Source organism: Colobus angolensis, unplaced genomic scaffold, assembly GCF_000951035.1.
Source record: "Colobus angolensis palliatus isolate OR3802 unplaced genomic scaffold, Cang.pa_1.0 Scaffold55, whole genome shotgun sequence".
NCBI classification, from domain to species: Eukaryota; Metazoa; Chordata; class Mammalia; order Primates; family Cercopithecidae; genus Colobus; species Colobus angolensis.
Window position 1 is genome coordinate 7,518,797 of NW_012119043.1, and position 16,711 is coordinate 7,535,507.

Genomic DNA, 16,711 nt, shown 5'->3' on the forward strand with positions numbered 1-16,711 from the left:
CTCCGCCTCCCGAGCGGCCCCTAGCTGGTTCGCCGGCCGGCCCCTGCATACGCTCATTGGCCGGCTCGACGCCCGCACTGATTGGCCCGGGCCGCCAGGGGGCGGGTACCGCTTCGCTCCGCCCCTCGGGGCGCTCGCATCTGTGTTGCTTTTCTGGTTCGGGTCTGCGCTCAGATCTCAAATCAGATTCGCTCTGCATATCAAATATCGGGAGGGAAAAGAGATTGAACACAATTCAAACCTAGACATAATGCTAAGGCCTCAAAAGCCGAAGGAAACCCGGGCTGCCGCTGCACCTTGCTGCATGCGTCTTTGGGACTCCGTTTCTCCTTTGAAAGGAGGCGGGGTCGGGGAGGGGCGACGGACGGTTGCCCTGAAAATCTTGGACATTCCCAAAGCGCCAGTTTTCATGGTGATCAACCAGTGTCCCCTTCGTTTCTCCAAACTCTGGTTGCTGGAAGGCCTGCCCACTAGGAAACCTGCATCCTAGAGTTAAGGAATACCTGAATAGATTCCGAGGTAGTTCAGATCTTCAACCATAAGATTGCTTTTTGTTTCTTTTTACTTCGTAAATCATGTTTAAAAGCAATAATACACATGGCTAAACATTCAAACAACCTTGAAGTACACAGAAAAGTGAGTCTCTCCCACCCACTGTTTCCCCCTGCTCTTGGGTAACCATTGCATGTCTTTCAGGAAAACATGATCTCGCCTTCCAAAGCAGTTCAAGAAACCTTTAAATCTCAGGCCACACTGAGCGGTGTATTCTACATGCACTGCTTAATCGGAGGCACGCAAGGCAGTGTAGTGTGTATGTGCGTACTTTTTACAGATGAAAAATACGAGCCCAGGGAGCCTACATTTCTGAGCCTGGGTGTGTTTCTTTGGAGGCCACATCCTGTTTTTTTTTTCTCCATGACTCTGTCTTGCCCCACTTTATATGAATTACAGGGCAAACCATTAACTCTCCACTCTTATCCATTTCTCCAACTGCTGAAGGTGAAACAAACCCTTACTAATTCATGCACTCTACCATTGTTTTTTAAACACCTACTATGTGCCAAACCTTGTGCCAGGCACTGGGGAGAACATTGGCCTCTGGCTCAGTTCTTTCTTGAGCAGAGTTAATGGGACACAGCGGACCTTTAAAAAGGAAGATATATAGAAGTGACTGAATGAATGAATGGATGGTAAACTTGAGGAGTCTTGCCCACATAGAACTTACTACTTCTAATCCAGGGGAGAAATTAGATATATTCTGGCTCATGCAGAAAGTTGGGTGTTTCCTTTTTCACTTTAACGTGGTACTTTGGGAAACAGCATGGATTCTGGGTGAAGACCAGAGGAATCCTCTGGCAGTACAAAATTTTCAGTTTGGTGCATTGTTGCTTGCAGGCTTTTCCAACACACACACTTAATTGAAGTGGACAAAGAAAAAGGTTGTCAGGACAAATAAGGTTGTTACCTATTTCGTGTCATTTTGGTTTATAAAGGGAATCAAAAATAAGGGTGCGGGCATGGATATGAACCCTGGTTTTGCCACTTATTAACTGCATGATCTTGGGTAAGTCAACCTCTCTGTGACTCAGTTTCCCTGATGATAAAATCGGTTTGATAATAGTACCCAACTCATAGGATGGTTGTGAAAATTAAATACCTTAATATGTAAAGCCCTCAGGACAGCGGCTTTGCATAGTATACACCATCCAATACTGTCAGGCCTCTGAGCCCAAGCCAAGCCATCGCATCCCCTGTGACTTGCACGTCTACGCCCAGATGGCCTGAAGTAACTGAAGAATCACAAAAGAAGTGCAAATGCCCTGCCTCGCCCTGCCTCGCCTTAACCGATGACATTCCACCACAAAAGAAGTGAAAATGGCCGGTCCTTGCCTTAAGCGATGATAGTATCTTGTGAAATTCCTTTTCCTATCTCATCCTGGCTCAAAAAGCTCCCCCACTAAACACCTTGTGACCCCCACTCCTGCCCGCCAGAGAACAACCCCCCTTTGACTGTAATTTTCCTTTACCTATCCAAATCCTATAAAACGGCCCCACCCTTATCTCCCTTCGCTGACTCTCTTTTCGGACTCAGCCCGCCTGCACCCAGGTGACTAAAAAAGCTTTATTGCTCACACACGGCCTGTTTGGTGGTCTCTTCACACGGACGCGCATGACAAATACTATTCTTAATCTTATTATAACCCTAATAATTGTTACTATGTGGTGACTTTCCTTGACCCACCTTCGCCGATTCCCTCTCCGGTACTGCGCCCAAAGCTTCCAATTCCCGCCCACCGGGACGATTCTCCGGGTCGCTCCTCCTCCCGCCCGGCCTTTTCTGGATGGCCGTAGGCCCGCGGTTGCGCGATGCACGCAGGGCCTTGTAGTCCGTTCGCGGAGTCCTGTCGCCGAAGGCCTCGCGGATGAACTGTATTTCCCAGCACCCCACGCGGCGGCGGCCGTAAAGCGCGGCGGTCGAACGGCCGGTTCCGGCTGAATGTCAGTGCTGGGCTGTGGGCCGGGGAGGAAGGCGGCTGGTGGTTCCTCCACCACCTCCGCCGCGGCATCCTCCGCTTGTGCTGCCGCCGCTGGTGCTGGGCCGCTCGGCTAGTCGGGCATGAGACCGTGAGACGAGAGACGGGTCGGGGCCGCCGACATGTTTGGCCGCTCGCGGAGCTGGGTGGGCGGGGGCCATGGCAAGTCTTCCCGCAACATCCACTCCTTGGACCACCTCAAGTGAGTGTGGGGGGCGTAGCGGGAGGCCGCGGGGTTGGACAGGGGGACGGGGGCTCCGAGTTCCGGGTCCGGGCTCTAGGAGGCGTGAGAGCGGCGGCGGCGAAGGGCGCCTGGGGAAGCCCGTGTGGTGATTAAGAGCGAGGGCTCAGGAGTCAGGGCGCCTGGGTTCGAACCCTGACCCCGTCGCTCTTGGCTGTGTGACCTTGGACTAGTCGCTTAGTTTCTGAGTCTCAGTATCCCCACCTGTAAAGCGAGAGGATGCGATTTCAGTTTATGGACACAGACTTTGTTCTTGACGGTGTCCACCAAGTTTCCTGGCGGGGTGCTTCTTAAGCTGAACAGCTTAGGGGTCAATGGTCTGGGTCGTGGAGCCGGGCAGATCTGGGTCCTAATCTATCTATGTGAATTTAGGCCTCAGGTTCCCCACTTGTAAAATGGGTAGAGTGACAGCACCTGCTTCCTGTCGTTGTGTTGAGGGTTGGTTGGATAAGAGAATGAACGTTAAGCTCAGAACGAGTACAATTGCTCAATAAACGGCGTTAATTATTATAAAAGAACAGATTATTTTCCGAGGGGAGTCTAAGCTGGGGGCATGCACGCTGAGACCCAGGATTTTGGGGCGAGTGGGGAGGATGATGAAGACTAGAGACCTCTGAGAAGGGAATGACTCTACAGCTCTGGGGGAGAACAAATGGCAAATAGGGTCTTGGGACCAGGAGTGCACAGAAGTTAAGAGGCTGGTTTTGCAGGCACACCTGCATTCAAATCCCGACACCACCCCTTACTGGCTGTGTGACCTTGGGCAAATTACTTCACCTCTCTGAGCCTCCAGATCCCCATCTGCAGATGGCCAGTAGTGGTAGCTGTGTTTATCATCAGCTCGGCAAGGCCTTCCCAGACCACCCTACCTAACATGCTCCCCCCATCCCAATTCCTATCCATCACATCTTTCTTTCTCTTGCTTTCATTGAGTGCTTCTCCACTCTCTGCAATTATTCTTTATTTTTTATTTATACTTACTTTCTGTCTCCTATTAAACTGGCACTTCAGAGACTGCTTGGTTTACTCACACTTGTATTCCCAGCATCTGGTACTGCTCTCTGCCTACTTAAAGAGTAGAACAATGAATGGTTGAATTGGGGAGAGGTGAAGAGCATGCAGGCCAAGACCTGGGATTTGGGGGCAGGTGTGGAGGATGATGACAAATAGAGATCTCTGTGAAGGGGAAGGCTTTCGGGAGGGAAATGGCGGGGATGCTGAAGAGGGGAGTAGACAAGCCTTCCGTGTCAAGAAATAGGCAGGTTTCCAGAGGGAGATCCTGAGACTACTAATGGGAAAGGAGGAGGATAGGGTTAGGGATATGGTGGGAAGTAGTGGAAGGGAGACGGGGCTGTGGAAAGGATTGGTGGGAGGGAATTAGATAGGGACTTCTCATGTGTCCCCAGGAGTGGAGTAGGGGGAGTGGCAGGGCCACAGTTCTCAGCTGTGACCTTTCTAGCATGGAGCAGCATTTAGTAAAACGTTTGTGAGTCTTGAAGAGGGAGATCCTGAGACTACTAATGGGAAAGGAGGAGGATAGGGTTAGGGATATGGTGGGAAGTAGTGGAAGGGAGATGGGGCTGTGGAAAGGATTGGTGGGAGGGAATTAGATAGGGACTTCTCATGTGTCCCCAGGAGTGGAGTAGGGGGAGTGGCAGGGCCACAGTTCTCAGCTGTGACCTTTCTAGCATGGAGCAGCATTTAGTAAAACGTTTGTGAGTCTTGAAGAGGGAGATCCTGAGACTACTAATGGGAAAGGAGGAGGATAGGGTTAGGGATATGGTGGGAAGTAGTGGAAGGGAGATGGGGCTGTGGAAAGGATTGGTGGGAGGGAATTAGATAGGGACTTCTCATGTGTCCCCAGGAGTGGAGTAGGGGGAGTGGCAGGGCCACAGTTCTCAGCTGTGACCTTTCTAGCATGGAGCAGCATTTAGTAAAACGTTTGTGAGTCTTGAAGAGTAGGGAGCAGAAGGGTTCAGTATGTGGTGAGGGGCGCTTTTAGAGCAGGAGGTGGTGAGAGAAGACAAGGGGGGGAAAAAGGCCCAGGACAAGGATGGGGTGGGTAGGGAGGCAGGGATCTTAGATGGGAGGGCAGCTGGCCTGGAAAGGGAGTGGTTGAAGGATTTCAGGAATTTATTGAGTGGGCGGAGGTGGCTGAGGAGGGGAGGGGAGTTATCCAGAGGAGGTTGGGCTTCCTGCCAGCATCCAGGTACCTGCAGGCTCTCACCTAACTCTGCTTAACTCTAGCCCTTTTAAATTACCTTAATTTATTACTATATCGAATGCGTTATTCTGTACCAGGTACTTGCTAAGGACTTCCTGTGTTATTTCCATTTGTCCTCACAAGTCTGTGAGTTACAGGAGCCATTGTTGTTTCCATTTTACAGAAGTGGAAACTAAGGTTCAAGGGGCTTCAGTGACTTGCCCCAAGGTGTCAGCAGCCGAAGGGTGGCAGAGGCAGGATTTGACTCCCAAGCTTGTGCTCATTATACTGTCGATCTGAGTAAAACTTCCCGATAAGTCTGTTTGAGGACACTTTTGACTTGGCCGAGTCTCATCGCCAATGGGGCATCTTTGCCAGCCAGCAGAGAATGGTAAACGGTCTCTGGTTCCTTTGCAGTATGCTGGGAACTGCCTGGGTTCATTGTTTAGATCACATGTCTATCGGATGCTTCTTTGGAAACCCGAGTTGCCTGCCCTGAATCAGGCAGATCAGCTGAATCCATATTACAGCTGCAAGAACCTGAGATTTTTGTATTGGTGAGGGGGTTAGGAGATCCCCCAGGGACTTGGAAAAGAGTGCTGTGAACAGCCAGTGCCCACCCAGGGGCTTGTGCCACTCTGCATTTGGCTCTGTTAGTAAACATCTTGGGTCTTGGGTACAGAACAGCTCATTCCCTTTGGAAGTTTGCAGGCTGGTGGGGGAGACAGCCGTAGAGCCAGTGACTGTACAGTGTGACAAGTGTGGGATTGCCATGGGCCCAGAACCCTTTTCGGGAGCTTTCTGGAGGAGGCAACACCAGCGCGGGTTCTCCAAGAACGAGCTGAAGCCACCACGGTGGGCAGCAGGTGTGGGAGGCGGAACACTGTGACCAGGACCCTGGGGGTTTTGTGGCATGTCCAGGTGGGGGCTGATAGCTGTGGGAAACAAGGCTGGAAGGAGGAAGGGGCTTGGGATTTATCTGACACTTCGGGTGACCAACCGTCCTGGTTTGCCTGGGCTGAGGGGTTTCCCAGGATATGGGACTTTCAGTGCTAAAACTGGGGAAAGTCCCAGACAAACTAGTATAAACTGGTCACCCTATCAGTGACAAGTGACAATTCCTAATACACTCTTGCCTTGACCTGGGCGGTATGGATGGAGAGGAAAAGTTTAAGATAGTTTAAAGAATTTATATATTTATTTATTTAAACACACAAGGCATCTGGAAACCCTCCTCTTTTTTTTTTTTTGGAGATGAAGTCTCGCTCTGGAATGGAGTACATTGGCGCGATCTTGGCTCACTGCAAGCCCCGACTCCTGGGTTCATGCCGTTCTCCTGCCTCAGCCTCCTGGGTAGCTGGGACTATAGGTGCCCGCCAGCACACCCGGCTAATTTTTTTGTATTTTTAGTAGAGACGGGGTGTCACTGTGTTAGCCAGGATGGTCTTGATCTCTGGGCCTTGTGTTCTGCCCGCCTCGACCTCCCAAAGTGCTGGGATTACAGGCGTGAGCCACTGCACCTGGCCTAGACTTTACTTTTTTAGAACAGTTTGAGATTTACAGAAAGATTGGGAAGATAACACAGAGAGCTGGAAACTGTTTTTAGCTTCATTATTCTCTGTAATGCTCCCAGCTTGCAAACTGGAAAGGAATTTTCCTGTTAGGGTTTTACTTTTGCTAAATGGGAGAAAACTCTATACCTGTGGTCTTTGTCTACTGAACTGAGTTAGTGATTTGGCTCAGGTAGATTGAAGTAGTCAAGAGGTTATTTGCTACACACCATGGATGGTTTGTTGTCCAGATTAGTGGCAAGGTTGTGACATTGACTGACAAATGTCCACCACCAAGCAGAAGCCTGAGTGATGGAATCATTTGATTGCTACTGAAGCATCATCTTTACCAGGGACTGCAAGTGTACAGCTGGTAGAACTTGGTTGTTTTTGTCTTGTGGCCTTCATTCTGGTCCCCTTTGTGTGGGGGTCAAGATTTTTGGTTCCAAGTGACAGAAACCCAGCTAGAATTGCCTTAAGCCCCAAATGGATTGAATAGCTCCCGTCACTGAATGGTCTGTCCCAGCTAAACCATGGCTGAATCCAGGTGTTTGGAGCCATCAGAAATCGGCCTCTTTCCACCTCTCAGCTGTACCTTTTTCCTGTTGGTGTCGTTTTCAGGCAGGCTGCAGGCTTACATCGTATCAGCTTAGCAGTCCTGGGGGAAAAGAGAGAGCTTCTTTTCTTAATATTGCCAGCAGAAGTCCAGAATTGAGTATCTCTGGACCAATGAGGTCTCATGCCACCCCTGAGCTGTCACTCTGGCCAAAGGTATAGAGGGGCTGTGATTGGCCATTCCTCACTCATATTCCCTTCCCTGGAGCAAGAGTGGGATGAGCTCCACTCAAGCTAGTGGAAGAGAATGAGAGAAAAGGGTGGTTTCCCATGGGAGAATCAGGGGACACTGCCCAAAGAAGGCGGGGAATGGATCCATGGCAGGTTGAGAGATGCACACCTACTCTTGGTGTATTGAAGTTTTGGCTAAGGTGGCACTGACAGTGTTAGAGAGCTTGGGGTACAATATTGCTGTGTTGATTTTCTTTTTTTTTCTTTTGTGAGACGGAATCTTGATCTGTCGCCCAGGCTTGAGTGCTGTGGCGCGATCTCGGCTCACTGCAAGCTCTGCCTCCCGGGTTCACGCTGTTCTCCTGCCTCAGCCTCCCGAGTAGCTGGGACGACAGGCGCCCACCACCACGCCTGGCTAATTTTTTTGTATTTTTAGTTGAGTCGGGATTTCACCATGTTAGCCAGGATGATCTCGATTTCCTGACCTCAGGATCCACACACCTCAGCCTCCCAAAGTGCTGGGATTACAGGCGTGAGCCACCGCGTCCGGCCTTTGATTTTCTTAAAATATCATCTTCACCATGTCACACATTACGGGTCCTAGGCACCCACTGTGTCATGTCTAAGTTCTTCCAGGCCTTCAGGGTGCTGCAGACTCTGTTCCCGCCATCTAGTTTGGGAGCACAGGGAGCCAGGAACATCCTTGGTAGACAGATGCTGTTTAAATGGAGACCTACGAGGTAGTGGTTGTTATCAGGCAGCGGGGTGTCAGGTGAAAGGAAGGATGTTTGAGGCAGAGGAAAAGGCAGTTGAGAAAGCCTAGTGGGGCAAGGGGAGCAGTACGCATCGGCAGAGCTGAGGTGGTTCAGCAGGGGCGTGTTCACTGGGCCAAGGGGAGGTGAGGACCCAAGCTCACGGCCATACTTGGGAGACTCTCCAGAGGCCAGTTCCCCTGGGGCCTTGTAAATCACCTTAAGGAATTCAGACTACGAGTGAGAACAGGAGGGAACCACTGAAGGTTTTTTAACCACAGAAAGGCTGTGGTCTGGCGAAGCTGGCAGAATGGATTGGAGGAGGGGCAGACGGGAGGTGAGCGGCCACATGGTGGGGCGGGGCGGGGCGCTGCTGCCGTCCCCTGGGGAGTTATAGGAGCAGCTGCTGTCATCCAGGCGTATCTCCCGTTGGTGGTCCACTCACACACACACCTCGCTTGCCCGCTTGAGCTGCTCTGCTCTTTTCTTCCTGCCCATCCAAATCCCTAGTTCTATCCCGAAAATGCCATTTCTTCCCTAAAAATTGCCCTGGTGACCTCAGCCAACAAGAGTTTTGCTGTCTTCTCTAACTTCTCTTGTGCCTGTTCACACTGTCCCACCCAGTTAACACATTATTATATAGTTCTCATCGCCAAAGATCGGCTTGGCTGGTAGCTTTACGTTTTTAAAACTTTCATCCCAGCCTTGAGTTGGGCCCTCAGGAAGCTGGCTGGGGTTCAGACCTTGTCTTCCTTTGTTACATATCTTTTTGTTATTTTCTCCCAATTTGAACATAAGCATCATGAAAGCCTATATGGCTTGTTCAGCTGGGTACTGTGTGGTGCCAGCACAGGACCTGGCAGATAGTAAGCAATCAACAAATATTTGTCACAGGATGAACGAGAGGCAGACCTCTGTTTTCAGAAAAGGCCAGTCTTTTTCCCAACAACTGCTTGTTCTTCCCAGTTTTGGTCACGGCACCTGTGCCAGAGCCGTGACTTTCTCTAGGGCTAAAAGCCCTGCCTACACCCTACACATCCCCGGTCCAGCCTCACTCGCCGGCCCTGTTTGACATCTTTGGGGGATGATTCACCAGGGGAAGCACCGCCTGTGAACACCTTCTCTCATCCTCCAGCTGATTCCACCCTGCCTGAAGCTTCTCCTCGTCCTGCTGGCCAGAAGGCTGAACTCTGACCAGATGGTGGTTTTCAGGGCACAGAGTGGGACACGCTGGGGAACGTCTGCAGTGCCTCTGCCCGAGTGCTGGAAAGGCCAGACAGACACAGGCTCTGTGTCCCCCATCCCTGTACCGCACCTGAGACATTGTTATTTGGAGCTGTGTGGACACTGGGGGGTAAATTTCTAACCCCCAGACCTCCCATCATTCTGCTCATCCTTTCTCACGCCCCAGCTTGCAAATATACGTTTCAAAATCTTGAAAGAGGAGCATCCTAATAATACCATATTATGATACAAGGCATAACACTTGCAGAAAATGCTGTCACTGAAATGAACTTGGACTTAGTATTTCTGTCTCTGCAATGGACTGAATTCCTAATTTTTGAAGGGGTGGGGCTTTATTAACTGCGGTGGTTTGACTTGTGAAATCAGTGACTCTCTTGAGAAAGCAGAGGCTCTTGAGGCGGGATTTGTTTACGTCCATCATCCTTGGTGATGCACCTCGAGTGTGTTGGTTGCAGTTTCTCTTCTCCAGCATTTCAAACTCTGAAGCTCATCTGTCAGTGGAGAGTTAGCTAACGGGCAAAGCTCGGATATTGAGACTGCATCTGCAGAGCTCCTGTTGGGAATATGAGAACGCTGGCTCTTTTCCGGACAAATGGGAGTAAGAGGACTTTATAACGACTTTCTGTAAGATCTGATAATATTTTCATGCTTTTTGGTTTATCTATTTGGTGTTTTTAAAATTTATTTTCTGTATTATTATTATTTTTTGTATGTTAGGCATTCATAACCTCATGCAAATTCTTGGCCAATATAATTGTTGCTTACTTCATTGTTTGCGTTTTTGTAGTCCTAGAAGGGTTACAATCATGGGGTCTGGAGTTCAGCCTGCCTGGTTCTAACCTAGGCACCTCCTGTGCTGCACCAGGGCCCTGGGCAAGTGCCTCAGCTCCCAGAGCATCATCCCCAAAGGGTCGATTGTTTCCGGGATTAAACGAAGCACTCAGAGACTGGCAGTAATAGGAAGCTTCAGCTGTTTTACTGAGGTGGATACATAGTTTGAGAAAAAACATTATCATTGTAACAGTGGTTATCCTTGTAAGAGAAACATTTTAATTTGCTGCCATTAAGTAGCAAGGTGGGCCAGGCGTGGTAGCTCAAGCCTGTAATCCCAGCACTTTGGGAGGCCGAGGCGGGCGGATCATGAGGTCAGGAGATCGAGATCATCCTGGCTAACACGGTGAAACCCTGTCTCTACTAAAAAATACAAAAAACTCGCTGGGCGAGGTGGTGGGCGCCTGTAGTCCCAGCTACCCGGGAGGCTGAGGCAGGAGAATGGCGTAAACCCAGGAGGCGGAGCTTGCAGTGAACTGAGATCCAGCCACTGCACTCCAGCCTGGGTGACAGAGCGAGACTCCGTCTCAAAAAAAAAAAATAAAAATAAAAATAAAAAACAAACAAACAAAAAAAGTAGCAAGGTAATTCTTCTGTCTTTTGAAACTTTTCTGAGATAAGGACACAGCTTTGCACACAAAGATGGTCATAGCAACATTGTTATCACTCAAACAATTAGGAATCTTAATGCCCTTGGAAAGGGTTGCTACTGTGCTTGTCCTTTCAATGGCATACTGTGTAGCCATTGCAGATATTTGCAAACAGTTGTCAATAACCAAAAAAAGTGCCTTTGTTTTAGCTGAGGTGTGAAAAAAGATTGGCATGGAAATGGATAATGCAACATGACCTCAACTATGTCAGTATCCGTAGTAAAGAAAAAGACCCAAGGAAAGAGATCACAAGTCCAGCAGCAGAGTCATCTCTAGGCACCATGGTTGTCATTTCTCTTTCATTGTTGTCAAAGTTTCTGGCCTCTTTAAAGTGAATGTTACGTTTAGAATCAGAAGGTTATTAAAATGGGCCAGGTGGGCTGGCTCACGCCTGTAATCCCAGCACTTTGGGAAGCCGAGGTAGGCAGATCACTTGAGGTCTGAAGTTCAAGATCAGCCTGGCCAACATGGCTAAACCGCATCTCTACTAAAAGTAGTTGGGCGTGGTGGCCTGCCCCTGTAATCCCAGCTACCTGGGAAGCTGAGGCAGGAGAATCATTTGAGCCTAGGAGGTGGAGGCTGCAGTGAGCCAAGATCACACCACTGCACTCCAGCCTGGTGACAGAGAGAGACTCCTCAAAAAATGACAACAACAACAAAAAGTTATTAAAATGTTTATCTCTCTGAGGTGGTTGAATTACCTGATCTTCCAAAGCCCTGGAATTAGATAGAGCATTAAAACATTAAATCTTAATCCATTCAGCCTTTTCCCCTATTACATTCAAGCGAATGTATATTGAGAATCTCTTCCTCAAATGTTGTGTAAAACAGTGTGCTAGGGCATTGTGGGACAGAAAGACGAGCAAGGTGAAGGTGTAACCCCCATTGAGCTTTGGAGCTTGAAATCTAGAAATCTAGTGGGTATTTCCATATACCAGCAAAAGACATTTGGAAAGTGAATATTTCAAACAATATCATTTACAATAGCATTAAAAAAATATCAACTACCTGGGAACAAATCTAACAAAAGATCTGCAAGACTCCTGTCAAGTAAACGTGGAAAGAAATGCTGTAAATATCAGAATGTTACACTCTTGTAAATATGTCAGTTCTCTCCAAATTTAGCCATAGGTGTAGGGCAAGTCTAAGGAAATTTTAGCAGGTATTTTTGTGGAAATGAAGAAGGTGATTTTTAAATGTATATGGAAATTGAAAGGTCCAAGAATAACCAATATAATATTGAAAAACAGAAGGAAAGAAGTTGGAGGACTTAATTACCACATGGCAAGGTTTACTGTAAAACTGCAGTAATCATACAGTGTGGTCTTGATGCGAGGATAGACAAATAGATCAATGATACTGGAGTATCCAGAACGAGACCCACACAGGTGGTCACCTGATTAATGACAGTGGTGGCGCCGGAGTGCACTAGAGAAGTGAGGGCCTTTTCTGTAAATGGTGCTGAGTCGAGTAGATTTCCATATAGAAAAAATTAATTTTGGCCAGTACCTCATATCATACACAGAAATCAGTTCCAGATGTACTCAAAGTCAAAATGTGAAGAGTAAAACAATAACTTTGTTAGAAGAAAACAGCATTTCCCTATAACCTTGGGGTAGGTAAGAACCTCTTAAGCTTGATACAAGAAACACCATCCAAGGAAAAGATTGATAAATTGAACTACATTAAAATTAAGAACTTCTGCTCATCCAAAGACCAGTATAAAGAGAGCGAAAAGGTAAGCCACCATCAGAGAAAGTGTTTGCAATATGTATCTCCAGTAAAGGATTTGTGGTCAGAGTATATAAAGAACCCAGCAAAACAAGCAAGAAAAAGCCACACAGCCTCATTTTAAAAATAGGCAAAAGTCTTGCACAGGCATCTCACAAAAGAAGACATTCAAACAGTCCAAAAACATATATGAACGGGCACCCAGCTTGGTTAGTGCAGGAAAGCCCCCATGCAACATCGCCATATACCCAGCAGATGGCGCCACCGACCAGGGCAAAGAACGCCAAATACTGAGCGGCCAAGAAACAAACGGAATTCTCAGACCCTGCTTCCGGGCCACAGGGCTGTGGGCGAGCTACTGAACATCCCCAAACCTCACATGCTGTCTTGGCCTGTGCGGTGGCAACAGTGTGCACATCTTCAGGTTACTGTGAGTCTGTAGGTCACATGAAGCCCTCGCAGAGAACCAGGCACGTGGGGGTTCCTAGAATCTTCTTTTCAGGACTTACTGCTCTGCCCTCTCTGCCTGTAAGGGCCTTCTGGTAGTTACTAGGACTTTTTTCTGAAGAAATTATTTAATGAGGGCAACAATAACAATAACTAGCACTTGTATCATACATGGTAACTGCCAAGTTAGTTATCTGTTATCTCCCACCACCACCAAAATAGGTAGGTACTAAAGTATTTAGGTACCACTGCTGTTTACATTTTACAGGTGAGATAACTGAGGTGCACAGAGAAAAAGTAACTTGCTCAGGTTCACCCAGCTAATAAGTGATGGAGGTGTGCTCAGACCCAGGCATTCCAGTGTCTGTGATTCACCATATGTTCTAATTATACCAGTGTTTGTAATTAACCATGTAATCTAGTGCCTCTCAGGAAGTGCCAGACTTTCTCTACTTCCTGACCTCTTCACCATAGCTCTGCACTGTCTCTTGCCGTGTCTGGCATTTGGATCCCTGGCTATGTTCAGTCGTGTATGCTTTGATCTAAGTTATGTTCACAAAGACCATCCCCTGCCCCATTCAGCATTTATTGAACACCTGCTGTGTATCAGATGTTTGGAGTATACTGGGGTCACCAAGATGAATAAGGTGATGGTGCTGACCTTGAGGAACTCAGGTCTAGTAAGGGAGGCAGATCTTTGCAAATGAGGGTGGGCTGTGCAGTAGCAAATATGTGTGGGTACAGAGGTGCCAGTGAGGAGGGAACAAATAAATCCGCCTGGGAGGGGGCATAGGGAAAGCTTTACCAAGAGAGGCCCGAGCTGGGTTTTGAAATATAAGTAAGAGTTTGCTGGTTGACAAGGACAGCAAGGGCATTCTAAGCAGAAAGCCCCATCAGTTGAGGTCATGTGGTCCTAAAGAATTTAAAATGTCTTGTCCTTGTTGGGGATCTTCAGAACAGACCCACTCACCTAAGCCACCACCTCCCATGGACCAGAAGTATGATGTGTGATGCTAATAGATGTGCCCAGAAGAGAGGAGGGAGGATCTGCCCTTCCCCCACATTGCCAACAATGCTTGTCACTGGCAAGGTGTCGGCCACATGGGGGCCTGCGTGGGGACTGTCACTGATGGCCACAGCTGGAGTGGTATGGTGACTGTCAAACTTAAGTGAGATTGGGGCCCTGCACCAAAAGTCCAATTCAGTGGCTCTGGAACAACTTACAAAGGTGATTCTGATGCAAGATGCCTGGGAACTGCAATTTGGAAAACTCTGCTTTTTGAAATTCTTGGGGAAGATGCACTTGAGGGAAGATGAAGATGTAGATTTGGGAGCCGGTCCTCCAATGATTCATCCCGGGGTGGTTCAAGTGCTGTTTGATTTACCTAATTACAGAGGGAAACTGGGCCCATGCCGCCACCTGCATCCTTGTTGGTAGATTTGGGTACGAATGGTTGAGGATTTGTGTTTTTTGAAGGCTCTTCTAATTACTGCATATTAAAAATTACATGCAATTTGTAATTAATAAATTAATTAAATGCTTGATTATACTAGGTCTTTAAAGCGTAATAGTAAGTGTTAATAAATAAACCCTAGCATCTTTAAATAGCACATTGTTCTTTATTGTTTCATCTTCAAGCTGCTTTCTCTTTATCTCTTACCTGTTTTTAGAGATTGTAAATGGGACAGTCCTATCTAGCCCTTTCCTTCCTTGCTCTCACCAGACCCCCCAGCCCTGTAAACTGAAGTTGGCCATCAAAGAAATCAGGGGAGGGGACTTTTCCTGAGTTGCTGCTTCTTGGTGTCTGCTTTTCCTTCTCAAGCCTTAGCTCCCTTGACAGGTGAAGTTACGTGGGGCTGTGGGCCCTGGAGAAGCCATCTTAAAAGCTGTGCCTGGTGGCACTCCCAGGGTGTCCAGCCAGACTTCTAGTCCTTGCACTGCTCAGGACTGGCCTTGGTGATTCTTTTGATCTCTCCCACCAGTAAAGAGGCCGTGAGGACTGGATGGTGTCTACCTGTCTCTGCTCCAGCACCTGGCATTGAGGCCTGTTTGGATAGATGAAGTATAGCACCATAGCCTCTCCAGCCCATTTGTTTGTTTGTTTGTTTGTTTGTTTGTTTAGAGTCTTGCTGTGTCACCCAGGCTGGAGTGCAATGGCGTAATCTCGGCTCACTACAACCTCCACCTCCCAGGTTCAAGCAATTCTCCCTGCCTCAGCTTCTGGAATAGCTGGGATTACAGACTTCCGCCACCACGTCCAGCTAATTTTTGTATTTTTAGTAGAGACGGGGTTTCACCATGTTGGCCGGCTGGTCTCGAACTCCTGACCTCAGGTGATCCACCCACCTCGGCCTCCCAAAGTGCTGGGATTACAGGCATGAGCCACTGCTCCCAGCCAGTCCATTTAACTCAGTGAATTTAACAGTCTGTTCTCAGCAAATAAGACCACTGCCCTTGGCCTGCAAACCCCGCAGATCATTTGAGCCATAAGTTCTGATGGGCACACTGCACTTGAGAGGGACTGTGAGCATTCCAACGGGAATTGCATGTGAATTTTGTCCCAGGAACTGCTCTGGGACCCAGCCTTCCTAAGCTGTGGCTCCATCTCTCTAAACCTCATTAGCCTGGCAGCAGGTCCTGTGTTAGGCATCCACCCTGAGCTGTATGTCCCCACTTGCTCTGAAGGCATCAGCATCACAGTGAACATGTGAAACAGGTGGCTACTTGCTCTTCTGTCGGTCCTGCTGAATCTGAATCTCCCAGGGAGCCCCAGGAGCCCCCACTTGATTCAGTTCTCCAGGTGATTCTCTTGCACACTGCAGTTTGAGAGTAGCTGACTTCAAAGGTTTGACGATTTTCTTGTCTCAGTCTGGGTTGGTGTGTCCTTGGTTTAACCCTTCAAAGCTTTGTCTGCTATTTTTCTTGGGTTGTGAGTTACATCTAATCTGAATGAGAAATTGCATTACCCAAACCTGAGAAAGCATTGCTGTATTGTCTCCAAAATATTGCTAATGGTCATTGAACTTGGCTTGCATTTCAGTTGGTAACCTTTCATTTCCTTTTCTCTCATTTCTCTCAGGTATCTCTACCACGTTTTGACGAAAAACACCACAGTCACAGAACAGAACCGGAACCTGCTAGTGGAGACCATCCGCTCCATCACCGAGATCCTGATCTGGGGAGATCAGAATGACAGCTCTGTGTTTGAGTAAGGGTTTCTAATGATTGCTGTTTTTTGATTATTCTTCTTTGAATGTTTTTCTAAATGTATACCATGAGTCATTCCAGATGATGTCAGGATTTGACGCTAATTTGATCTTGCCCAGATATCTATCTCTGTCTAGCTGTAAAAAAAAAAAAAGTGCCCTTGAAACAGTAAAGAAATCCAAGCCAAAAATGGGGAAGTTATGGAAATGAGTGTCTCTAGAAAACCTGAAAATGTCGTGGGTAATTTTCCTCCAGGTTGTGTCTGATTATTTTCCCAAAGGAAGGAGAACATGTCTCGTGGTTAGATTTGACATGAACAGAAGGCTCGTGCCCTGGGGGAGTCACTCAGGGCTCCCAGTTACCATGTTTACTGATGACCAGGCACAGGGCTGAGCTCCTGATGAGACAGTCCAGCTAAGTCTCCCACCCACCCCGTGGTAGAGGCCCAGTTGGTGTCCCCCTTTTTGCTCAAGGTGACATAGCTGATAAGCGGTGGAAAGGTGACACACACCCAGAATCTGTGAGGGGTTCCC

The 16,711-nt window shown here is 48.1% G+C and overlaps 1 protein-coding gene across 2 annotated transcripts in view; it reads left to right on the forward strand.

The window, feature by feature from the left end:
- Positions 1-2,426: 2,426 nt before the first annotated feature.
- CLEC16A (C-type lectin domain family 16, member A) overlaps positions 2,427-16,711 on the forward strand; it is a 233,890-nt gene continuing 219,605 nt past the window's right edge. The window contains exons 1-2 of one of the 2 annotated variants that reach the window (XM_011961400.1): positions 2,427-2,736; positions 16,051-16,179. In XM_011961400.1, the coding sequence (XP_011816790.1) occupies positions 2,657-2,736; positions 16,051-16,179 (209 nt within the window). In that variant the 5' untranslated portion in view covers positions 2,427-2,656. The remainder of the gene's footprint in view (positions 2,737-16,050; positions 16,180-16,711) is intronic. The other variant, XM_011961399.1, reaches the window with a different exon arrangement.